Source organism: Nycticebus coucang, chromosome 13, assembly GCF_027406575.1.
Source record: "Nycticebus coucang isolate mNycCou1 chromosome 13, mNycCou1.pri, whole genome shotgun sequence".
NCBI classification, from domain to species: domain Eukaryota; kingdom Metazoa; phylum Chordata; class Mammalia; order Primates; family Lorisidae; genus Nycticebus; species Nycticebus coucang.
In genome coordinates this window covers 3,266,103-3,292,980 of record NC_069792.1, presented here as the reverse complement: position 1 = coordinate 3,292,980, position 26,878 = coordinate 3,266,103, and the positions used below count along the sequence as shown (strand labels likewise).

General features: G+C 42.9%; 1 protein-coding gene across 1 annotated transcript in view; it reads left to right on the top strand.

The window, feature by feature from the left end:
- The window catches only part of PXDNL (peroxidasin like), a 222,841-nt gene that overhangs the window by 83,707 nt on the left and 112,256 nt on the right, over positions 1–26,878 (top strand). The window contains 2 exon segments of the mRNA XM_053559607.1: positions 14,201–14,281; positions 24,612–24,683. Coding sequence (XP_053415582.1) covers positions 14,201–14,281; positions 24,612–24,683 — 153 coding nt within the window.

Below are 26,878 nucleotides of genomic sequence, written 5' to 3'. Positions count from 1 at the left end.
ACAAAACATATGAGATCCCTGATCTTGAGAGAGTTCTATCCTAGCAGAGAAGACAATAGTAAAACGAATAAATAAAGGAATATATCGCATAGAATTATGCAAGTCAATGGCAAAGTTTTAAAAATAGATTAATAGATGTGAGCAGAACCAGGAGAGAGGGCGTTGGGGAGCGCAGGGAAGTGGGGTGTGTGGCTGCAGTTCGGAAGTGGCAGGTGCAGCCGAGGCTCCCTGCTGTGGGGCATTTGAGCACAGACGGTGAGGGAGGGGCGCTGTGGGAGGAGCACGGCAGGCAGGGGCCATCCTTGCAGATGCCCCTCTGTAGGAGTGTCCTGTCCCGTGAGAGGCCCAGTGTGGTCACCCACCCTCGTGGCTGTAGCAGAGGGACAGGCCCTGTTAGCACAGGATCCTGTGGGTCAGAGAAACAACTGACTGGTGTCATTTTGGGCCATGTGCGTTTTGTTCTGAGTGCTCACTGGAGGGTTTTAAAGAAAGAGAGGATGGGACTGAGCCAACACACTTTAATATGACCACTCTGACTTCTGCGTTTCTTGTGTTCCTTTTTTCAAAATTTTATTTTTTAATTGATAGTTAAAATTTGTATACATTTGTGGTGTGCAGCCGTATGTTTTGATATATGTGTGCATTATGGAATACTAGACCAAGCTAACTATGCAATACTAAATCAAGCTAATTAGAACATGTGCAATGCCTCATCTCACATATTTTTCTTTTTGTGTGAGTGGTGAGAACTTTAAAGTCTGTCTTGGGTGCAGAATGTTGGAGAGAGAGAGAAAAAAAAAAGACAAGATGGTATCAAGATTCCTGGGCTAAGTGACTTGATGGACATGTCACATGTCACTGAGAGGGTCTGTGGTACAGTGGGCTGCAGGGGGCTCGTCAGGAGTGTAAGCTTGCCCACAGTGAATCTGACACGTCCCCAGGGCAGCCATGGGGGTGAGCAGAGTGGGCTGGACTGGGGACATGGGTGTCATCAATGTTGAGATGGCATTGAGTGTGGCTAGAGAAGGGGAAAGGCCTTAGGTCTTAGCCTGGGCATCCGGACTCAGGAGGCTGGCAGAGGAGAAGAAAGAGAGGGCTTGGAGAAGACAGGCCATCAGAGGGGCCCTGAGCATATGGCACCCTGGAAACAGGCAGAGGAAGTGTGTCAGGGAGGAGGGACTAAGTGATGGGCTCAAATGCTGCTGACAGTCGATTAAGGAAAGAGCTAAGCACTAAGCCCGGGCTTCAGCAGCGATGGTAGAAAGGAGCTGAGCTGCTTTTCTTGACTTGCTTCCCACGGTGACAGTTCAAAATATGCCCCTCTGTCTTTCCTCATGCACGTTTCTTACATTTCATAGTTGACTTTGCCTTTTACTTTACGGAGAACATTGAAGGCAAAGTGGCTAGACAACCCATTGGTTCTTTCAGTGATCAAGTGAAGATGTGTGAGTTGGTGCTGGTTTCCCCTGTCCCAGCCCATTTCACTGGGACACTTTCCACCCCTGTTCAGGTGGCATCTTGCAGAAGGGCTCTTGATGCTTCACAGGCCCTCGGTCCTCTGCAGGGTCTTCCACACCTGGCTTCTGTTACTTCTTCCCTCTTCATCTCTGGCACCCCTTTTGTTGATCCTTGTCCTTCTGGTTCTCCTGGGCTGTGCAGCTTTCTTCTGTCCTTACAGCTTTGAACCTGGGCTCTGGGCATTGACCACACTCACCACCGCCGCTCCTGCTCAGAGGCAGACCAGGCTGGAGCTCTGTGTCTTTCACATGGGCACCGCTGACCTTCTGGGCTTGGTGATGTCCTAGGGGCTAGTCTGTGCACTTTAGGATGCTGAGCAGCCCCTGGTCTCTGAGCCCAGTAGTGACACTTACTAATGTTTCCAGACATCAAAATCACCTTGGTTGAAAACCACTGCAAACTGCCACTCCAGCAGGACTCCCTGTCCCCATGCTGGGTTCCCATGGCTACAGGCTATGTTTGTAAAATGAAAATTTCATTAAGAAATTTCATTTCTTTGAATCTTGTAATATGTCTTGATACCTTTAAGGTAAAGTTCAAGCTTCCTTGTTGATGGAGCACAAAGGAAACGTGTGATCCAGTTACTGCCTAGCACCGTTTCTCCAAAGTCCTGCCCAGCTTCTTACTGCGCTGTGGAAAAGCCCTGAGTTTTCATGCCTTTCTGCTCAGCATTCATCTGTCTTCCAGCTTCCTGAGCTATCTTTCCTCTTCCCCACCTAGGTTAGTACAGCTTGTCCATAAAACTTAGGTAGAGAATCATCTTCCCTGCACACCTTTTCATCATTAGATCTGATTTAGAGCCTTGTGTCCCCGTGGTCTTCCTTGCATGGCGTTATCGCAATAAAGATCGGACCAGACTGGGGCATTGATTTTGTGTCTTTTACCTCTTACCTGAGTCTAATCTCTGAGGCCGAGGATCCTGTCTCACACTTCTCAGGCACTCAGTAAGTGCTTATTCATGTTTTAATACACTAGAGGGCCGAGGGGGAGTGAAGAGCAATTACCAAGTTCTTAATGGAGAAAGTATGATTTGAATCCAGCTGAGGTAGGCGAGGAAACAGTTTGAACATTAGACACCATGAAAAAAGTAGGGGAGGTCCAGAGATAGGCAGTCAGGTTGGAGGGTGTTCAGACTCATAAGGGATCAGGGAAGTCAGAGCTTGGCATTAAACCTCGGAAGTCCTTGAACTCTAAGACAGTGGGAACCTTCTGGCCGGCTGGTATGATCAGTATTTCTTCAGGAAGAAAGAAAAGACTGGATTTAGATAGAGCATTTATAGCTATTAGTTCAGATTCTCTTAGGGAAAAGCTTTTTATAACTTTCAGTCATGCCATGTCTAAACTGTTTTAGAAACATGACTTTTTCCATAATTATTATATTATAATTTAGGATCGAAATAACTTCTTGAAGAGGAAGTTTGGGTAATATGATTTTTAAGTGGCTTTAACTCTTTCAGGATAAACATTTTTCTCTATATAATTGATTTTGGTAAAATACACTGTTATTGACTGTAGCACAGCATGCAAATGAGCTACTGGAAAGTTGTGCTCTTGAACCTAATGGATTATGGTAATGCAGTCAATTTCTCCTTTACAATCAGTTAAAATACTTTACAGTTCTCCGAAATAAAGATCTCCACTCCAATGCGCAATTAATTCCTCAACTGTATGAATAATGTGTTGGTCTGACTGATCGTTCCTGCCTGCTCTTGTGCAGTGAAGCTGGGAAGTGCACATGTTCATCTCAGCGGGTGAGGATGGGGCGTGGGAGTCATCACAATGCGTCTGCACACACGCAGGGAGGCAGGACACCTGGGTCTCTGGGCAGCTGTCAGCAGGCTGCGCCTTCTCTGAGCCTGTCTCGTGGTGTAGGATGGTTGAGGTCTTATTTTACATCCCTCCACTGCATGCTGAGAAGCAGATGCCCTAAGCCTGTGTTTTACACACACATCACACAGGCGAAATTACGCATCCATGCCCACGTGCAACTTCCTTCTACTGACAGTTGCTTCTGTTTTCTTTATCATCTCAAGGCTTTTGAGGAAATAAAAAACGAGCACTTTGTACGAAAGGTCGGGAACATTGACCTGATGATCTAGTTTGATTGTGCAGTTAGATACAGATAAGTATAGCGCTCTGCTCCCCGACGCTGCTGCTGCACTGAGCAAGGTTGCCAGGGTGACAGTGCAGCACAGCTTGGTGCGTTCAAGGGAACGCTGAATCAATCCTGGCACCTTCTCTCCTGGCATCCACACTGTTCTCTCCATTATTCTTGTTGTCATTGTCCGACCACTCATTTTTGCTCTTCATGCTTTAGAGAGCTTACGGAGATTTTTTTTTTTTTTTTTTTGTCCTCAGTTTGGTGAGGATGGTTATGTAAGTAAACAAATATTCAGGTAAGAGCTGTCAAATACGTTGTCAATGCTCCCCAAAATATGTGATTCTAAAATATCCCAACAAGCAGGCGTGGTGGCTCATACCTGTAATCTGAGCACTCTGGGGCCAAGGTGGATTGCTTGAGTTTAGGAGTTCAAGACCAGCCTGAGCAAGAGTGAGATGATGTCTCTGTGTACCAAAAATAGGAAAACTAGTGGGTGTCATCATGTGTCTGTAGATGTCACCCTGTACCTGCAGGAGGATTGCTGGAGCCCAGGATTTTGAGGTTGCAGGGAGTTATGATGATACTGCTGTACTCTGTATGGGGCAACAGAGTGAGACACTATCTCCAAATAAACAAAGAAATTAAGCAATTAAATAAAACATCCTTTTGTAAGGAGATAGATTCTCTTTAAGAAGCCCCAGGAAGAATTTGCTAGATGTCCCCTACTTTTGTCAATGCCTTATGATTCCAGAAGGTTTTAGGATATACAATTAAACACACATTATTACAGACCTTACAAAACTCTGGCTTGTGTCAATGTCAGAATGGTTTTCTTCCAAGAAAACATGATGCCCTTCTAGACCAGGGAGCCAGTTATTAATTCAGAAAGTTTTCTTAGGTTCATGCTTCCATCTTTTGTTTTCTACCACGGAATTTTCTGAGAGTCCTATGCCTGCTCCTTGTATTTGCAAAGACTATCCTTATGCAGAATCATGGGCTGGTCATTCACTGTGTCAGTGATCAACTCTGTACCAACTGCGTGTCAGTCAAACCCTGTGCTAGGAAGTTAGGAATGTGCAAATCATCTAGAATCCAGTACTGTTCTGTCCTCATGGACTTTAGAATTTAGTTATGGAAGACAGACCTGGAGCAGATATCACTCAGACTATAAATATAAAATGACATCAGTGTGGTGCTGGGGGTGCCCCTGATAGGTCCTCTGTACACGGAGCTCAGGGAAGGCTTTTCAGGGAGAGCACAGCTGGAATCCAGACAAAGTGGGGATCACCAGGCAAGGAGAGGTGGGAGGGTATAGCCTCTATGTGACTTCGAGTGCCATTGACTTATTTTGAAGAAGCTTTCTCAGAGTCCATATGAAGGGATGTTCCTTTAAGACCTTCCAAAGTGATTAGAAAGCTAATAATGTAGGAGCAGGCCCTGAAAACAGAGTCTAGCTGTCTGTCGAATGTCTTGGAAGGGACCTTGGAAGTGAAAAACAAGATAAGTTAATGTGCATCTCAGTTACAGGTTGCACCTGTTTTCTCAGACAAAAAGCTAAATACGTTTTTGTAGTTGCTCTGAATGATTTCTTTGTGCTCTTATAGGATAAACCATTGGCTGCCAATTAGTTTTATTATTAGAATGTGAACGTGCAGAACTTAGTATTGTTAAGAGTATATAAGCTGGCAAGAAATAAAATTAAGGGTTGTGTGCCTGAGCACGCTGCAGACCTCTGCTTCTCTATGATTCTGACTGCTGGTCTTATTTCTACAACTCCAGCCCAGACCGTTTAAAACAACAGGAGGGTCCCCAGGCTAGAAGATGATTGTGCAGAGATCCCTGCGATGGAGAAGGCAGGTGTGCTGGGCTTTAGGTGGGGACAGTGGAGGTACCAGGGGAGGGTGGAAAAGCACTTCAGGCAAGACCAGCAGGGATTTGGCTCTGGTGAAGAGATCTGTGTTTGTTTTTATAGAGACTGAAGACACCCAAGGGTCTGAAGAAGCAGCTACAGAGGGCAGAACAGACAGGTGGGGCAGACTGATAGCACGAGGTTTGTATCCTGGTACCCGGGGGCAGAGTTTGCTTTGGTGTGTAAGTGGTGAGTGAGAGGAATATGGGATAAATCCAAGAGATGGTTGGGAGGCAAAACCAAAAGAACTGGGAGTCATACAGGGTCCATGGAGTGAAGGAGACAGAGGTGTGGATGCTGGGTCTCTGACGTGCACTGGTGTGTGTGTGTGTGTGGTGGCACATGTCACCAAGACAGCAGCAGTGTGAGAGCATGGGCACAGGGGAGGCAGACCACAGCTGAGTTTCACACATACTGGGTTCGAGGTGCCTTTGGGACATTTGGGATATTTAAGATGTGGTTGGGATATTTGGGATATTTAAGATGTGGGTTTACGAATCCATCTAATTCTTAGAGGTAAATTTGGACGGGAGATGTAATTTGCAAGCCTTCAGCACAGAAATAATAATAACTGAATTTGTGGGTGTTGATGAAATCATCCACGCAGCCTGTGTGTGGATGAACAAGAAATGACTATGGTGATAATACCCTGCCTTCCATATGTGAAGACATAGTTACTGTTCCCTTTATGCCTAACTTTCTTGACATGATGTAAATAGATTTAAAAGCCTCTCAGGTAATCATTCATATTTACCTACTTATAATATTATACATCTCTAGTATTTAGATATTAACAGTCTCATAAAAACGAGGTGTTGGGGAGGAGAGACTGGCTATATTATCAAGGCTCAGCAGTGAATAGGAATCAAAGCTAACTCTCTCTGGGGCAGCACCTGTGGCTCAAAGGAGTAGGGTGCCAGCCCTGTAAGCCGGAGGTAATGGGTTCAAACCCAGCCCCCGCCAAAAAAAAAAGAGAAAAAAAAAAAGCTAACTCTGTCTTTATTTGACTTTATTTGACCTAATTTAAATACCCTATGGCTTTCAACTGGTTTAAAGATTTTTAAAAATTGTTTCTGTAAAAAAAAAAAAAAAATTGTTAGAAAACTTGTCATGTAGTCACAAAGCTTAATGATGCCAGCACTGTAATCAAATAGAACACTCTGAATTGCCTTATTTTCCTGCAAGTGCAATAAAATCTGCACTTGTTCATTTCTCATGTTCACTGGCAGTGAATTCAAACACCAGTTGCTTATCCAACTGCATTATTACACCACAGCCCGGCAGAAGGCATGTAACCTGCAGGGCTCCACCTGGAAAGGCATTGGCGTAGTGGATCCCTGGGAAGCATTGCTGGAAGTGGGAATACACTCTGTAATTAGTGGGTTCTCAGGTGCATTTTGGAAAAGAAATTATACATTTCTTATGAATTATTAAATATAAATTGCTACCTGTAAAATGTTTAAATGTTAAATTAATATTTAACAATTACTTGAATTAGAGAGCTGCACTGGGACCCATGATTGGGACATTCCCACCACCGGAAGAGCCGCACTGGGACCTGCAATAGGCATCCTCCATAAAGACCAGCGTAATCCTCCATCACAAAAGTTAACCCACCCAGAAAATTTTGATCAAATTCCAACTTCCACAGTGGCAAAAGGATTAAAAATGTCCACCGGACTTTTGAAAGGCTTATCAATATTCTCAATTAATGTGAATGGTTTAAATTGTCCTCTAAAGAGGCACAGTTTGGCTGACTGGATAGAAAAACTCAGGCCAGATATGTGCTGCATACAAGAATCTCATCTTACATTAAAAGACAAATATAGACTCAAGATGAAGGGATGGTCATCTATATTCCAGGCAAATGGAAAACAGAAAAGAGCAGGTGTTGCAATCATATTCGCAGATGCAATAGGCTTTAAAACAACCGAAATAAGGAAGGATAAGGATGGAGACTTCATATTTGTTAAAGGTAATACACAATATGATGAGATTTCAATTATTAATATTTATGCACCTAACCAGAATGCACCTCAATTTATAAGAGAAACTCTAACAGACATGAGCAACTTGATTTCTCTAGTTCCACAGTAGTTGGAGATTTTTAACACCCCTTCAGCAACACTGGATAGATCCTCCAAAAAGAAGCTAAGCAAAGAAATTTTAGATTTAAACTTAACCATTCAATATCGGGACTTAACAGACATCTATAAAACATTTCATCCCAACAAAACTGAATACACATTCTTCTCATCAGCCCATGAAACATACTCCAAAATCGACCACATCCTTGGCCACAAATCTAACCTCAGCAAATTTAAAAAAATAGAAATTATTCCTGGCATCTTCTCAGACCATGATGGAATAAAAGTTGAACTCAATAACAACAGGAACCTGCATACCCATACAAAAACATGGAAGCTAAATAACCTTATGCTGAAAGATAGATGGGTTATAGATGAGATTAAGAAGGAAATCACCAAATTTTTGGAACAAAAGAACAGTGAAGACATGAATTATCAGAACCTCTGGAATACTGCAAAGGCAGTATTTATAGCACTGAAAGCCTTCTTCAAGAAAACGGAAAGAGAGGAAGTTAATAACTTAATGGGACATCTCAAGCAACTGCAGAAGGAAGAACATTCCAACCCCAAACTCAGCAGAAGAAAAGAAAAATCAGAGTAAAATTAAATGAAATTGAAAACAAAAGAATTATACAACAGATCAATAAATCCAAAAGTTGGTTTTTTGAAAAGATCAATAAAATAGATAAACCTTTGCCCAACCTGACCAGGAAAAAAAAGTAAAATCTCTAATTTCATCAATCAGAAATGGTAATGATGAAATAACAACAGAACCCTCAGAAATTCAAAAAATCCTTAATAAATATTACAAGAAACTTTACTCTCAGAAATATGAAAATCTGAAAGAAATTGACCAATACTTGGAAGTATGCCACTTACCAAGACTTAGCCTGAACGAAGTGGAAATGTTGAACAAGCCCATATCAAGTTCTGAAATAGCGTCAACTATACAAAATCTCCCTAAAAAGAAAAGCCCAGGACCAGATGGCTTTACGTGAGAATTCTACCAAACCTGTAAGGAAGAACTAGTACCTATATTACTAAACCTCTTCCAAAACATAGAAAAAGAAGGAAGACTACCCAACACATTCTACGAAGCAAACATCACCTTGATCCCTAAACCAGGGAAAGACCCAACAAGAAAAGAAAATTATAGACCAATATCACTAATGAATATTGATGCAAAAATATTCAACAAGATCCTAACAAACAGAATCCAACAACACATCAAAAAAATTATACACCATGACCAATTGGGATTTATCCCAGGCTCTCAAGGCTGGTTCAATATATGCAAATCTATAAATGTAATTCAGCACATAAACAAACTAAAAAATAAAGACCATATAATTCTCTCAATTGATGCAGAAAAAGCTTTTGATAATATCCAGCGTCCCTTCATGATCAGAACACTTAAGAAAATTGGTATTGAAGGGACATTTCTTAAACTGATAGAGACCATCTACAGCAAACCCACAGCCAATATCATATTGAATGGAGTTAAATTAAAATCATTTCCACTTATATGAGGAACCAGGCAAGGTTGCCCATTGTCTCCATTGCTCTTTAACATTGTAATGGACATTTTAGCCATTGCAATTAGGGCAGAAAAGGCGATCAAGAGTATCCACATAGGGTCAGAAGAGATCAAACTTTCACTCTTCGCAGATGACATGATCATATATCTGGAAAACACTAGGGATTCTACTACAAAATTTTTAGAAGTGATCAAGGAATACAGCAATGTCTCAGGCTACAAAATCAACACCCATAAATCTGTAGCCTTTATATATACCAACAATAGCCAAGCCGAAAAAACAGTCATGACTCTATTCTTTTCACAGTAGTTCCAAAGAAGATGAAATATTTGGGAGTTTATCTAACAAAGGACGTGAAAGATCTCTATGAAGAGAACTATGAAACTTTAAGAAAAGAAATAGCTGAAAATGTTAACAAATGGAAAAACATACCATGCACTTGTCTAGGAAGAATCAACATCATCAAAATGTCTATACTACCCATAGCAATATATAATTTTAATGCAATTCCTATCAAAGCTCCATTGTCATATTTTAAAGATCTTGAAAAAATAATACTTCCTTTTATATGGAATTAGAAAAAAACTCAAATAGCCAAAACATTACTCAGCAATAAAAACAAAGCTGGAGGAATCACACTACCAGAACTGAGACTGTACCATAAATTGACAGTGATCAGACAGCGTGGTACTGGCACAAAAACAGAGAAGTAGATGTCTGGAACAGACTAGAGAACCAAGAGATGAACCCAGCTACTTACCGTTATTTTGTTGACAAGCCAGTTGAAAATATTCAGTGGGGAAAAGATTCCGTATTTAACAAATGATGCTGGGTGAGTTGGCTGGCCATCTGAAACTGGACCCAAACCTTTCACAACCTTAACTAAGATAGACTTTCACTGGATAAAAGATTTAAACTTAAGACATGAAACTATAAAAATACTTGAAGAAAGTGCAGGGAAAACTCTTGAAGGAATCAGCCTGGGTGAATATTTTATGAGGAGGACTCCCCAGGCAATTGAAACAGTATCAAAAATACATTACTGGAACCTGATCAAACTAAAAAGCTTCTGCACAGCCAAGAACATAGTAAGTAAAGCAAGCAGACAGCCCTCAGAATGGGAGAATATATTTGCGGGTTATACCTCCAATAAAGGTTTAATAACCAGAATCCACAGAGATCAAACGTATTAGCAAGAAAAGAACAAGAGATCCCATCTCAGGGTGGGCAAAGGACTTGAACAGAAACTTCTCTAAAGAAGACAGATGCACAATCTACAAACACTTGGAAAAAAGCTCATCATCCTTAATCATCAGAGAAATGCAAATCAAAACTACTTTGAGATATCACCTAACCCCAGTAAGAGTAGCCCACGTAACAAAATCCCAAAACCAGAGATGTTGGCATGGATGTGGAGAAAAGGCACACTTCTACACTGCTGGTGGGAATGCACACTAATACATTCCTTTTGGAAGAATGTTTGGAGAATACTTAGAGATCTAAAAATAGACCTGCATTTAATCCCATAATTCCTTTACTAGGTTTATACCCAGAAGACCAAAAATCACAATATAACAAAGGCATCTATACCAGAATGTTTATTGCAGCTCAATTCATAATTGCTAAGTATGGAAGAAGCCCAAGTGTCCATTGACCTACAAATGGACTAGCAAATTGTGGTATATGTATACCATGGAATATTATGCAGCCTTAAAGAAAGATGGAGACTTTACCTCTTTCATGCTTACATGGATGGAGCCGGAACATATTCTTCTTAGCAAAGTATCTCAAGAATGGAAGAAAAAGTATCCAATGTACTCAGCCCTACTATGAAGCTAAGTTATAGCTTTCATATGAAGTCTATAATGCAACTATAGCCCAAGAATATGGGGAAAGGGCTAGGAGAGGGTAAGGGAGGGGGGAAGTCAGGGTGGAGGGAGGGTAATGGGTGGGGCCACCCTAGGTGCATCTTAGAATGGGTACAGGCAAAATCTACTAAATGCAGAATACAAATGTCTACATACAATAAGGAAGAAAATGCCATGAAGGCTACATTGAACTTTTGACGAGTATTTCAGATTGTATATGAAACCAGCACATTGTACCCCTTTATCACACAAATGTACACAGCTATGATTTAACAATAAAAATAAATAAATAAATAATACATTTTAATTAGTGTGAAGCGTAAATCATATAGTAACTATGATACTAGATAAACTGTTGTATATTATTTTAGCCCTGTGATACTTTCTTTGCCCTGAATTTACTTGGCTCCGTATATGAGATGCTCTGCCAAGAGAAAGCTTTCTTTCTTTCCCCAGACACTTGTGCACACTACGGAGGATGCACATTTGCTACTAGTACAAGTTGAAAATTTGTACTAGCAGCTAAAATATTTACTTATAAATTCTGCCGCTTGTCTTTAAGTTGGTTAAGCTACGACCCTGAGCTTGTGATTCTTTCCTTGTGATGTGTTAGGTGGCTGCATGGCTGGAATCCAGGGGTCTTCTCTGGTTAGGAAAGCCACAGCTTCAGATCAAGGAAAGCGCTAATATAGACAGAGAAGCCACGACCAGGAGTGTTGGAGATGACGGGCTTTGCTGGGTTTGTGGCTGGAATTTACCATGATCAGCTCTGTGGCCCTGGCACCAGTGGGGTTTGTTTCCTTATCTGAGAAAGGCTCTACTCCTGGGGTAGCTGAGTCAGCTGTCCATAGGTCATTCCAATGTGCCCTGTCTTTCAGCTGGGCCTGTGTGTGGCCACTCTCTTTGCTGCTGGAAGCTCTTGATCCCAGGTGCTAGGAAAAACATTTACTGAAGGTGGGTGCCTATAGCTCAGTGGTTAGGGTTCCAGCCACATACACTGGGGCTGGCAGGTCCAAACCCAGCCCGGGCCTGCCAAACAACAATGACAACTACATCAAAAAAATAACTGGGGGGTTGTGGTGGGTGCCTGTAGTCAGCTACTTGAGAGGCTTAGGCAAGAGAATCTTTAAACTGAAGAGTTTGAGGTTCCTATGAGCTGTGACGCCACAGCATTCTATCAAGGGTGACATAGTGAGACGCTGTCTCAAAAAAAAAAAAAAAAAGAAAAACATCTGCTGAAACTGAACTTTGGTCCAGGCATTTTATTTTTGCGCAAAATTGAACATGTTACCTCACCTCTCTACACCATGTTTTTCCAAGTACTCACAGATCCTACCTCACAGTGTAGTTGTGAAGATTAAATATGACTAAATACATGTAAAGTGCTTAGCATAATGAATGTTGTCCCTATTGTTTTTAAATCATGCTGAATTTGAGGCACTATTCATATTTGTCGTAAAATTCTCTCTGCATTACTGACGTCCTGATGTCCTAAGGACATCACGCTCAGTGCTACTCCTAAGCATGGATAACACTGCAGAGGCTGGGAGCCAGTGATGCCATCCATTTCACGTGGGAAGAAGATTCTTTTAATAGATCTCTTTCCAAATCTTCCTTTTTTGCAGTTACAGAAGCTTCTCTCTGTCCCTCCCTCCTCTAGGTGGTCTCCTCCCAAGAATCCTCCTCCACTCTCCTAGGCTCCACCTCCTGTTTTGTGCCTAGCCAGTGATGGGGGCTATTGATGTTGTAAGGTACCGTGTGTGTGCACGTGTGTGTGTGTGTGTGTAACGGGGTTAAAATTGTTTCATATGAATGCTTAGACCTGTCATTCCAGTGTCTTCCATTACAACAGAGTCACCATTACAGCTTTTATAATGAACAGGGCCCTTGGGAGGGATTTATGGGACCCCAAGGCAGTATGCCAAATTTCAGAGGGTGGGAAGACGCAACACTGGCTTTGCATCCAAACTAAGGCAGTCTGAGATGTTCATTTCTTTCCAACTGCACCCTTTTTTTCCCTATTGTAATTATGATGTCTCATTAGGTGTCTGAAGTGCTCTTTGTGTAATAATGAAAGGAGCCTAGAAAGGAAGTAAACATGTTCCCTTTCCTTAAACATTTGTATTTTCTTTGTTCATATATTTCCAGTTGTGATTAAATAAATACATCTTATGCAAACATGAGGTGTAAAGGTTCTACTTTTTGTGTGTGTGCCATTACTTCAAGTCAAATGACAACCCACTGACAGAGCCAAGTAGCGTTTACCTTGTCCTTCCACCTGGATACATAATGTCCTCTTCCCAGTTTGGTAGGAAACTTGGCTTGTTCTTTTCTCTGATGACTTTATGCCTGACGTGCTTTGCGCAGCCCCTCACTGCACACTGCAACGTATTGGTGTTGGTTTCACCCAGGCGATTTGAAGAAGCTGTGTGCAGAAGTCAGGTGCATATATAACCACTTACGTTCTCTAAGAGGGGTAGGCAGCCTTACCCAGGGAGCCTGCTGTTTAGGAGTCAGATTTACTTTGCCAGGGTCTGCAGGGCTCTCTGCTTTGGAAGCACGCTCCTCCCATGTCATCATAGGATTTCTGAGTGAAATGCAAACTTTCTGTTTTCAGTGGGGCTGCTTGAAGACAAGCCTTCCTGAGAGGCAGCTTTGGAAATACCTCCTGGGTCAATTACCTAGAGAGGAGGTGGAGGAATGCAAAGATCTAATTCTCAAGGACATCAAAACAAGACACATAACTTCTCATCCATCTCCCCATGTTAGAATGAGCTCATATATTCATCAAATTTCATAAAATAAGTCATTGTTTGCTTCCTGGGGACAGGAAATGTGAATAAGCGTGTGGTCACTTGTACTGTGTCTGCTCGTGGCTGTGACCGTCATTATTACAAGTTGACGGAGTAGAGGAGTTTAACCTACCACTCAGCGCTCTCAGACTCCCTGGGGAAAGGGTGGAGGGTGACCCTTCCTGGCTGGGCTTCTCCTTCCCCTTCTGAACATTTTCATGCCCAGGGCTATGAGGAGCAGAACAGATAAAATAGCTCAGAGTTTCTCATTTTTGTATTGGATGTACAGTGGTTGGGGCCTGTGAAATTGTGATTCCACCTGGAGCTTCAGGTAATTCTTCAAGAGTTTTATTCTCCAGCACAAGGAATAACCGACTTGATTTTGTGCCTTCCAGGTTATCTTCGTTTTAACCAACCAGAAACACTCCATCCGGAGCCCTTTGGAGCCCTTTTGAAAGTAGAGCAGCTGTAAGTGTTAGTCCTGCAGACGCCTTGGCTTCTGCGTGACATGTTCTGTTCATACAGCTGGTCTCACTGCCCTGTTGGTCAGGACGCTCTGCTGTGAGCTCAGGCAGCGCGGGTTACACCTGGCACCGTAAAACCACATGGCTCTGAGACAGTCTACAGTCTGCAATCGGGAGAGACAAGGCGAATGATCCCATTGTAAACGGGGCAAAAGAGATGAGCAGGCGCTTCACAAATGAGGTGAAACCATTTAAGGAACTTGGGGCAGCATCAACTACACACGAATATCCTCATCCCCGTCAGTCCAGCAGTTCCACTTTCAGTCACAGACACAGCAGAAGGGCACACACACACGTGTGTGGGAGGACAAGTGACTGTGTTTACAGCAGCGTTATTTCTACCCAAGCCTCCAACAAGAGAAGAGAGAAATATGCTGTATATTCATGAAACGGAAAACTGCACAATGACTGGAAGACTCAGAAACATTCCGAGAAAAAAAAATCTAAACCCTGAAAATTGCATAGTTCTTCTTTATTCCAAAAATAACTTTAAAAACAGGTAGCAAGGACACAGGCGGCCTTGAGGGGTTGCAGGGTGGTCCCCTGGGCTGAGAAGGCGGTGGGTCTGTGGGTGCAGGGAAGGAGCTTCCGTCTTTGCTTTTTTCCCGGGTGGGAATCTCACAGCCGTGTCCAGGGCTGGGGAGGCCTTCAGCCCTGCAGCGCCCTGTTGCACCTGTCCAGAAGAATGTTTGTGTCAACAGTCTTTATTAAATTGACAATGACGAACCTAGAGACACGTGGGAGGCCTCCTTATGTTTTTTCTTTTATTGGATAGAGATACTCTTCATGCATTTCCTGTAATATAAATTTATGGTGTCTTTCACCGAGGATTCTATGTATAGAATTTTTTTTTTTCTGAAAAGAAAGAAAATGCAGAATTGCGTAGCTAACCTTAATCAGGAATCTGTTTTCCTCAAAACAAACAGAAACATCTGAGTTAGGAGTTTCTGTGAAGCGCTGAGATCAGAGATCCCCCCGCCGCCTCTGGGGGGGCGCAGGAGGCTGCCCGGTTGCAGAGTTTGCTCTGGTTTGCGTCTCTCTGGAGACGCGATGATGGATAGGAAACTGGGCAGGAGAGTAGGTAGCGCTCCGGCCAGATGGGATGTTTGTCCTCTCCAAGTCTCACGTTGAAATTTATCCCCAGGACAGGAGGTGGGGTCTCGGGGGAGGAGCTGGGGTCCTGGGGGATCCCTCACGAACAGCATCGCGCTCTCCTGCTGGGCGGGGAGTGAGTCCCGGCTCTTTCTGGGTTGGTGTCCCCGAGCGCTGGTTAACCTGGGCCCCTGCTCTGCGCGCTCTCGCTCCCCGGCCAGCGCCCCGGAGCCTCCTGCCTCGCGAAGCCCCCCAGGCCCTCGGCTGGAGCCCAGCAGGTGCCACCAGTGCCACACGACTCGTACAGCCTGTAGAAGTGCGAGCCAAATAAGCCTCCTGTGTGTGTAAATCACCCCGCCTTGGTGTTCCTCAGACCAACCCAGATGGACCGAGACGCTCCTCCTTTGCTTGCCGGGTGCGAGCGGGGAGCCGCTGGAAGGAAGCTGGGGTGCCACCACCACGATGAACGACTTCAAAAAATGTGGACAGAAACCTCCCCAACTCGGATTTTGGGGAAAAGATTTTTCTGATGAGTCAGCATTGCCTGCCTGCAGGGCCGCAAGGCAACTTGAGCCCCTTTCACTCCCCAAGTACCCCCATGCGGAACAGTAGCCGCGAAGACTGCGCCAAGAGGAAGGTGGGCCCTGCGGCAGCGCGGGGGTCCTGCCTTTGGGGGGATCCTACCTTTGGAGGGTCCTGCCCTTGGGGAGGTCCTGCCTTGGGGACGGTCCTGCCTTTCGGGGGTCCTGCCTTTGGGGGGTCCTACCTTTGGGGGGTCCTGCCCTTGGGGAGGTCCTGCCTTTGGGGGGTCCTACCTTTGGGGCATCCTGCCCTTGGGGAAGGTCCTGCCTTTGGGGGGCCCTACATTTAGGGGTTCTACCTTTGGGGGTCCTACCTTTGGGGGTTCCTGCCGTGAGAGAGGTCCTGCCTTTGGGGGTTCCTGCCTTGGGGAAGGTCCTGCTTTTGGGGGTGTCCTGCCTTTGGGGAGGGCCTTCTCGTCTTGGAATCCACCAAGGGGCTCCGAGAGCTGGGGAACCCACCCTCTGATAAGCCTTGAAGCCTTGCTTTCTTTCCCATTCTTTAAATAAATACCCCCCTATTTTAACCTCCCAAACCCCCCTCTGCAAAGGCAGCTTGTGTTTGCCATTTGTCTTTTATTTTCTTCTGTTGTTTCCATTGTGATTATCTAGGTGATATCCCTAGATTTCGATTTCCTTTCTTCAACACTAAATTGTGTTGATTGATTACCCTTCAAAAAGATTACCCCGCGTCTGAAAACTGTATTATTTTGTTTTTAGTTCATCCATTGGTACATAATCCATCTTCTACTCTTATTCCATTAACTTTGATAGCCTCGCTTGTTTCTCCACTTAAAAATTTGAAACTACTACCCAATCCCATCCTCTTCCTTGCTTTTTCTTCTCTTTTTACATCTGTATTCTGTTAGCTACATTGTTATTTTTACACTATCTCCCCCGTGACTAAAACTGTATTTCTTGCTATTGATCATAAATTACCTCTAAGAATTTAAAAAAAAATTCTTAATTTTTTAAAAAATGTGTACCATTTTAACTGAATCATTGAAGATTTAGGAAATGTAGTGAGATTTTCTTTCTTTCTTTTTTTGTGAAAATATCATGAATCTAGCTATTTCAAGAAGATTCTTTTTTTTTGTAGAGACAGAGTCTCATTTTACCGCCCTCGGTAGAGTGCCCTGAAGTCACAGGACTCGCAGCAACCTCCAGCTTTGGGGCTTACACGATTTTCTTGTTTCAGCCTCCCGAGCAGCTGGGACTACAGGCGCCCGCCACAACGCCCGGCTATTTTTTGGTTGTACTTCAGCCGGGGCTGAGTTTGAACCCGCCACCCTTGGTGTATGGGGCCGGTGCCCTACTCACTGAGCCAGCCACAGGCTGCCGCACTCTTCTTAACCAAAGGGCATTTGTTTTCTTAGGGTAGTTTAAGTTACTTAAAATATTGCCTAATGTGTTTGATTCGTATTTGAACTGTTACTTTCTTACACAGTTCTTTGCTTTTTCTGGACGTTCTCATCATGCCTATCTTTAAAAGCCTTATGCACTTTTGCAATATGTTCACGTTTTTCATACTGCCAAATTATTTAAACCATAAATGATCTCCCAGTTTGAACTGGCTTTTCATTAGGCTTAGCGTGAGCTATCCTGGGAGTTTTCCTTCAGTAATTGCCTGAGTAGAGCTCACGGTTTCCCGTATCCATTCTTCCTTTCCTTGGTTTACTCTTTTGTTCTCCTGGAATAGATATTAAAATCACTTACGACAAGAGGATTTAAGGGAGATGGTTTTGATCATTTTCAAATGCCTGGAAATATATGTATTCTATTCTCCTAATTAATTGATAGTTCATTTGGTACAAAATTGTACATTTAAACACAATTTCCCTTGACCTTTGAAGAATTCATTCTATATCTTCTAGCTTATTATGATTCTTTTTATTTTATAGGAGATCAAATTTATTTTTACAGAAATATTTTAAATTGTCTTTCTTCTTTATTCTTTCTTGTACAGCCCAAATTGCAGCATTTTATAAATTTATATCAAGGAATGAGAATTCTCAATTATTGGGGCAGATACTTCATACATTCTTTCAAACTGAAGACTGAAATTTATGCCCAATTGTGAAAGATTTTCTTTCATCATTTATTCAATTCTTCCCTTTATTCTTTCTGTCTTCTCTTTTAGAGATGCCTTAATTGAATATTAGACTATCTGGTTCTCCACATTTTTAATCTTTTCTTTTAGTATCTATCATTTTATAATTTTGATTCCTAATCTGCTATACATTTTTTTTTTTTTTAACAGACAGAGTCTCACTTTGTTGCCCTGGGTAGAGTGCCTTGGTGTCACTGCTCACAGCAACCTCCAGCTCTTGGGCTTAGACAATTCTCTTGCCTCAGCCTGCAGAGTAGCTGGGACTACAGGTGTCTGCCACAACGCCCAGCTATTTTTTTTGTTGTTGTAGTTTGGCCAGGGCCAGGTTTGAATCCACCACCCTCAGTATATGGGGCCGGCACCCTACTCACTGAGCCACAGGTGCCACCCATCTTCTATATATTTTTACTTCATTTTTAAAACTTACTGTTTTTCACAATTTTTAATCATAATTAAATTGCCAAGAGATCGTCTATGTTTCCTATTTCTATTCCATAGCATCTTATTCTTATTTTATAGGCATGATATATATTTAGACCTGAGTAAATGTATGCATTCTCTTTTCTTATTTCTAGGGCAGCACCTGTGGCTCAAAGGAGTAGGGCGTCAGCTCCATATGCCGGAGGTGGCGGGTTCAAACTCAGCCCCAGCCAAAAACTGCAAAAAAAGAAAGAAAAACAAACATTCTCTTATGTCTTTGAATTTCCCTGTCCCTTCTAGAATTGTTTTTTCTTCTCTTTGTCTGGTCCTTTATTTTTCTTGCTCCTGATCAATCATCTATACCTTATGATTACTGGTTGTCAATTTATATTTGAAAATACTGGGTAGGTAGTGTGGTTTCTCCTGCTTTCCTATAGGCAGGTCTACTTTCTTACAAAATTTCACCTTTGGTGGGAATTTTAGTTTGGACAGTTGAGTATAACTGGCATATTTATCTCCTTAAAATACTAGAATGAAGAAGTCTTTTTTCCTCTGGAGTTCCAGTTCCACAGAAATCCATTTTTTTTCTTTCAATTGTTTCGGTTTCTTTAGAAAAATATCTGTCTCTATCTCATCTAAAATTATGCCTAAACAACTTTTCCTCTTGGCGGGGGGCGTTCTGCCTGGGATGTGGCCACCAGTTACTGTATTTCTCCACCCACATCCTTGGGAGCCCCTTGCTTTCCTTCCCACCTCGCACACCTGTCCCTGCCTTAACTGTTTCAGGTCTCTCAGCCTGTTCCTGCTGCATAGTATTGTCTGGGATGTAGCTTTCTCTGCCTGTTTCACCTGTTAATTCATTCTTGTGCATTTTGTTTCCAGAACTTGGTGAAATACCATACTTATTGGTGACCTATCCCACTCTGTTCCTTGATTGATAGAGGATTCTTTATTTATACTGAGCAGTGGGGCAATTATTTCAGTGGAGACATAAAAGAGATTGAGACACACAGTGTGCCTAGTTCACCATATATATATATTTTGTTTTTTTTGAGACAGAATCTCACTTTGTTGCCTTCAGTAGAGTGCCATGGTGTCACAGCTCACAGCAATCTCAAACTCTTGGGCTTAAGTGTTTCTCTTGCCTCAGGCACCTAAGTAGATGGGACTACAGGCACCAGCCACAACGCCTGGCTATTTTTTTTTGTTGTTGTTGTCATTGTTTTTAGCAGGCCCGGGCTGGGTTCAAATCCACCAGTCCCAGTGCGTGTGGCTGGCACCTTAACCACTGAGCATGGGTGCCAAGCCTAGTTCACTATTTTGAACCAGAATTCTTTTCCCTATAACTTAGAAATGTTTGCTGAAGTAATATTTTCATTATTAAAATTATAATATTCTATTAGGATATATCCCAATCCAAAGACATCCAGTATGGCTTTGCCACAGCTGCATCGGATCCAGTCTGCACATTCATCAGTGGTGTGACAACTGAATAGTTTCTTATTGGTACAGTTTGACAGAAGCCCCCAGTCACTTCCATGAGTGCTTGTGTGGGAATGTCCTTCTCAGGGGAGGAATGAAGCCAATAATGGTAAGGAAGACTGTGGGGTGACAGAGCTCCCCACATGAAGCACATGAAGTGAGCCTGGTAAGGGTTAATTGGCTTTTGTAACACAGAAGCAGCTTTTGCAAACAGCAAAAAGGCTGGACAGAGGGCTGGGCTCCCCTGAGCATACACAGGGTGTGTTTCCATGGAGATGAAAAATTCCAGGAACAATGGCTCTGAAGTCATGCATTCCGTCAGACCTGAAGGGTCACAGGTGTTACAGCCTCACTCCTAGAATCATGGATCAGAAGTCGACATATGTGAAAACATAATGTTGCAAAGAGCCTACAGGTCTCTGTGCTGTGGAGAAACAAAGCCATAAATCTATGCCGGGTAAATTGAATGTGCTTATGAGGAGTTTCACTTCCTCATTTCCCTTACAGTTTCTGTGTTATGTTTAATCAGATTTATAGTTAGAATTGACATGTGTCTGAGAGGAATGTAAAAAATGAAAGAAATTGTGTTAAAGTGGAGATTTGATATTTACCCACAAGTTAATTTTAGATAGAGTACGTTAGGTAAGATTTAGGTAATAATAAAGTTTATAGATTAAGTTTCTATGGGACCACCAATGTGTATAAGGGGGCACAAAATAAAGTTTCTTTGCTACAGGCCATCTTTCGTGTGTGTCAATCATTCCTGGGCCCATCAACATTGCAGGAGCGAGCTCACACCTGTGGCAAAGCTGCTGACTCTCTCCCATCTCCCATCACGCAACAAAGACCTACATCTTCTTTTCTACAGCCAGGAAGATTAATTTGAAAATCCTGACACTTCTCCAAAGTTACATTTTTCTCCGTTAGTAAGCGTCATCTTTAACCATTCATTGTTACATTGCCAAGTTAAAGGACACGTGCACACTTAGCAGAGTCGTGGGTTGAGATGTTCAGGTTGATTTTGAGCTTGGTGCTCAGGCAGGCAATCGAAGCAGCACTCTGTTAAAGTGTGTCAACTGTCACAGAACCAGGATCTCTAGGCCACTGATTCATGACTGGTATTGAAGTACATTACAGCTATGCTCTTTTTATCCAATACCACTTGCAAATTTCAAATGAGTGAGATGAAGGACATTCTTAGGAAAGCTGCTTCTTGTGTTTAAGTGCATGGTGACATCGTTAAGCAATAATTCAGATTTTGCATGCTTCTTTCAGAATCCTCTTTGATTCTGTCTTTAAAAACATGAGCAAAATACACCAAGAGGAAGCAAATCCTCACTACTCTGTGCCCACAAAGGACGTGTGTGGTTCCTAATGGTCTGAGGAGAACACACACTCTAAACAGCATTATGACCCGAGGTTCTGTGAGGAGGCCTACCTTGGCACGGATTCCACCAGACTGGAAAAGGTTTTCTTTATTAGCTATGCACCTTGCTAATGCTAAGCCCTTTTCAAGGAGCTTTCTAAAGCAGTCAGAGCAGAAAATAAAGTTTTTTGTAACTCCTCAGAAGTCCCCTGGATTTTGAACGTATAGATCCAGAAACACTAACAAGCATCAGGCAGAAGATTGACTTTCTCGCTTAGAACATTGATAGGGAAAAAGCTCATTCATGACTTGGCTTTTTTTGGTAACATGTATATTTCTGTCAGAGGAAAGGGATAGATCTTTCTGTGAAATTCCCTACAGTAAATATTGTTAAAATATTATTTTTTTGACCAAACATCTTTGATAGAAGACTTCAGAATTAAGTAAACATACAAAGTTTTCAGTATAAAAATAAATGTTTTGTTGAGTATAAAGCAAATAAATTGAGTCTACAAGAAGACATCAAATACATTGCAAAACTTTTTTTGAAGAAAAACTTAAGGAGAGTTAGAAATAAGAAAGAAAGGAAGGAAGGAAAGAAACTACCAGTAAACAGTTTTGCACACCTACAAATCAGTACTACTGATTAGTACTGTCACTGGGATAGTTATTCCGGGAGATAAATACTGATAATTACTGGTTTAATAATTCTTCATTTTATAGAGATTAATCTGCCTGAAAAACATAGTTATAGAAATATAACGTAGCCGTAATGTCTGATTTGGGAACTCTATGTTTGACATAAACTAATGTAAAAATAACATTCATTGGTTTATTTTGTCACCATTAGTACAAAACTAAGAAAAAATTTAAGAATGACTTTTCAATATTTACATACTTTGCTGTCAAATCTGTCATGATGAAAATGTTGCGCTTTTCTCTTGATTTACTTTGCCTGTTAAACAATTAATTCTGGTCTACTTGGCTTGAAGAATAGATCACATCTTTCAGTATCCCATTATTGATGCAATTTCAAGCCTTTTAGATACTTTTAAATAAGAAATAGCTGCCTTTATACTGTTGTTATCATATAGAACCACACTGCGAAGAAATGAAATAAGCTTGTAGCCTAGCAAAAATAACACAGGTGTAAGCTTTGCAGGGTATGTGGCGTTTCCCAAGGTTCAGTGCAATGTACTACAAGCTGTTTCTCTATCATGAAGCTCTGTTCCCCTATTTCCTGGGATAAGGAAATGGCACAGGGCTTAGGGCTTGTAGCAGACAGAGTAACTATGTGGCATCCATCTGCACCCTGTCAAAGAAAAATTAGCCAATGACACTTGAAGCACAGTAAAGGATGATTTTATCTGATAACAGATGTAGGGACCTCACCTGCATTGAAGAAGAAAGTTTGGGTTCAACCCCAAATACAGAACATGCAACCAAAGATTTATGGTCTAGAAGCAGGGTGGGGGCAGAGGACGGAAAGTTACTTAGAGGAAACATCAGGCGTGGGGGCACTCTGGCTACACCAACCTAACAGGTCCTGCTGAAGGTGGGCCCTGTGATCACCTGATTAAACTGGCCTGTAGGATTCTTGCTAAACTTGGACCATGCAAACATGGACATGAAAATTCAAAAGCTGGATCTATTTGAAAAAAAAAACAAAAAAAAAAAACTCAAGGCAGTGGCACCTGTAGCTCAAGCGGCTAAGGCGCCAGCCACATACACCAGAGCTGGCGGGTTTGAATCTGGCCCGAGCCTGCCAAACAATGACAACTACAACCAAAAAATAGCTGGGCATTGTGGTGGGCACCTGTAGTCTCAGCTACAGGGGAGGTTGAGGTAAGAGAATTGCTTACGCCCAGGAGTTGGAGGTTGCTATGAGCTGTGATGCCAGGGCACTCTACCCAGGGTGATAGCTTGAGGCTGTGTCTCAAAACAAAAACAAAAACAAAAACGAAAAAGCAACAACTCAAGGAAGCCTGAGTAGAGTTTGGATAAGGAGAGGCTCTTACTCAATACCCACCTTCACAGTCACAATTTCTTCTCTAGAAACTCTGCTGAGTTTGGTGGATTACATGGGGCAGATAAAAATGAGTATAAGGATTCAACATAGGAAGGATCAGGGGAAAACTTACGTCTTCTCAGATGCAAGTTATGTAAGAAGTCATGGCTGCGTGAGCTTTAACTCTGAGACAGGGGGGCCAGTCATGGAGCAGGGCTCCTGTAAAGGCAGGATGCAGCTAATTGCTAAGTTTTTCTAGACACAATTTGAATTTTGCTGCTCATTTCCTTAAGTCTCAGGGAGAATGGCCTCCATCTTTTCTCTACACAGCAGAGATCCTTGAGTTCTCCCCTGTTCACGCACGTGCTCTTTGTGAATACTCCTGCACTGGTCCTGCTCACCACACAGTGCCAGGCCTGTGGTTTTCACTGGCCACAATTTCTCTGGTCATTGTGGGAGAAGGTGGCATCATGTGGAGGGAGCCCAGGCCAGTGCAGGACCATCTGTAGGGAAGGTCCCTGGGTCTCCTTTGCCTCCTGTGACCTCCCCTCCTTGGGGTGCAGGAACCTGCAAAACGCTTCTCTGTGCTCCTGCTCCAGCCAGCCAGGCTCCTGGCCTTGGTGTGAGAGCCATCTGGCAACTGGCTGGCTGATCAGCTGCACCAAATGGGGCTCTGGGTCAGCAAAACCACTGGGCCAGCGAGAGGAGGCCCCGCAGAGGGTCGCATCTGCAGGCTCCTCATGGTCCATTTGTAGGCATCGGTGGTCCTGCATTTTTCCTCGTGCCATTCTTTATTATTTTAAAAATATTTAGTTGGCAAATAACAATGTATTCAAGGGTGTACAACATGCCGATCTGATCGTGTATATGTTGTGTACTCGTGATGAATAAACTGTCCATTTACCTTGATTCTCTGCCTGCTTAAATATTTATTTTTAAGGATTTCTCTTTAGCATTTGTAATCCCTAATTAAATTAAAAAGCTGTAAAAGTACACAGAGGAGAAAATACGGCTGTAGTAGTATTTATTAATATGCTCTACATACTTTAAAGATGAAAATCTGTAAAACAAATATATAAATTACACTGATTTCTATTTGTCCTTTCTCAGGGACATTTTAAAAAAAGTATTAGATTCCAAATTAGGTAAACACCAAGTTTTTGTCTCTCAAACTTATCTTTATTGTGTGGTGATTAAAGTTTATCTTCTATTTTTCAGATTTTTGCATAACAAGAAACTACCTAAAATCCCAGCTGGGAGCTTTTCTCATCTGGATTCTTTAAAAAGACTGTCAGTGAAAGCAACTGCGTAAACACAGAAGCTTTACAGTTTCTCCCCAGAAAGGGGTCCCCAGCTACGGCTGCCTCTGCCTGCTTTGCCATGAAGGATCATTACAATTCTACTGCTTTTAAGGAGAAAATGGTTTTGTTAACTGCAGAGTGATTGAGGACCCAGACAGTCCACTGAGCTTTCATGATGAATTCTCTTAGAAGTGACATTCAAAAAAAAAATACTGAAGATAGAGGTTTTCCTCAGCTCTCTGTAATTTCCTTGCTGGTCCAATCTAAAGACTCCCAAGGAGGCTTCCTTTTCCTCTAACTTTTTATTAGAAAAGAGATGGGAGAAGGTCCGCAGAAAGTCTTGACTGCTGCGGCTAGGCTCCTGTTTTCTCTTGCTGCACGTAGAGTTATCTGTTCCTTTCCCTTCCTCCTACAGTAAAGCAAAACAAGACAAAAATCCCAGTCCTCTCAGGGTCTCTGTTCTCAACAGCTGCCCTGCTCCTGCCGTCCCTGTTTCCTGCTGATTTGCCTCCTTTCTGTCTGCCTTGTTCTGTCTGCTCACCGTCTCTACACACTCCTGCACTGTTGATGTCTTTATTTCATTTTATCTTTTCTCCCAGTGCACACAAATGTAAGTGCAGTTATCAGGGGAAGGACAGATGCCGCTTCCCAGATGCATTTGAAGAGCACACAGGGAAAACCTGCGCGGGTGTCCCTGCCCCCTGCCTAGGAGGCCACTTTTGTTGCGGTCGCTCTTCTAACTCCATGTGCCTAGATGCAAGTCCATGAGCGAGGAAATATGAGTAAAAATCAGAGCGCTGAGAAAGTAAACCTACACTCACTGGGGCCTGGAAACAATGTTGAGAACCTCTGACTAATCACAGGGACGTTTAATCCACTCCCAGTCCTTTTCCTCACGTCTGTATTCCCTACTTCCTTGGTAGTTTTCACATCAGACACACATAATGCTGCTCATAGTCTTCTTGGTGTTTTTTAATCGAGTTCAAACCTACAAAGATTGATGCTTCTTTTTCGCCAAAGCTTTCTCACTTATCAGAACTGGTTGCCCCACGACCATTTGGAATACACACATCTATTCTTCTTTTTAAGTCTTTTGTGGGAAATGCAAAATGCCAAGACGTTTTTGTGACAGGGTCCTAGGATGGTTCCTTCTGGGGGTGGAGACTTTGTGTCTTATTTTTCACTAGCCCTCTTCGTGTTTTGCAGGATTTGTTGTTAATGCATCACTTACGGTCAGAGTTATTGTCTTTGGATATTGCAGTCCCCATGCAGGGCGTCAAGTCTGCACAGATTTCTATCTGGGTATCATTCTTGGCTTCTACGACTCTCAGCAAATATTGAAGGGCTAAATCCCTTAGTTTTTTCTAATCTCGTTTCATTATTCTTTCTTGTTAAATACTAGTAGTAGCTTTTCTATTTCAACTTTTTACATTTACTGAAACAGCATTCGCTGCATTGTTGGAACAGACATGCAAAAATAAATGCTAATATTAAGACTGAGAGAGGCCGTACGTGAAGTGGGGTGCCAGTATGTGTCTTAAACACATGCATTGTGTTTTATGTTTTGTTTTATTATTATTATTATTAATTTCGGATTGATATGAGGGTACAAATGTTTAAGTGACATTGTTTTCATTTTTAAGGTAAAGCTCAAGTTGTAGTTGAGCCCTTCACCCAGGGAGCAGGCTGAACATCCTCACACATTGTGCACATTAGGTGGGATCCCACCCACCAGGGGGCGTGCCGACCACCCTCACACTGTGCACATCAGGTGAGATCCCGCCCACCAGGGGGCGAGCTGACCACCCTCACCCTGTGCACATCAGGTGGGATCCCGCCCACCAGGGGGCGTGCCGACCACCCTCACCCTGTGCACATCAGGTGGGATCCCGCCCACCAGGGGGCGAGCTGACCACCCTCACCCTGTGCACATCAGGTGGGATCCCGCCCACCAGGGGGCGTGCCAACCACCCTCACCCTGTGCACATCAGGTGAGATCCCGCCCACCAGGGGGCGTGCCGACCACCCTCACCCTGTGCACATCAGGTGGGATCCCTCCCACCAGGGGGCGTGCCGACCACCCTCACCCTGTGCACATCCGGTGGGATCCCGTCCACCAGGGGGCGTGCCAACCACCCTCACCCTGTGCACATCAGGTGAGATCCCGCCCACCAGGGGGCGTGC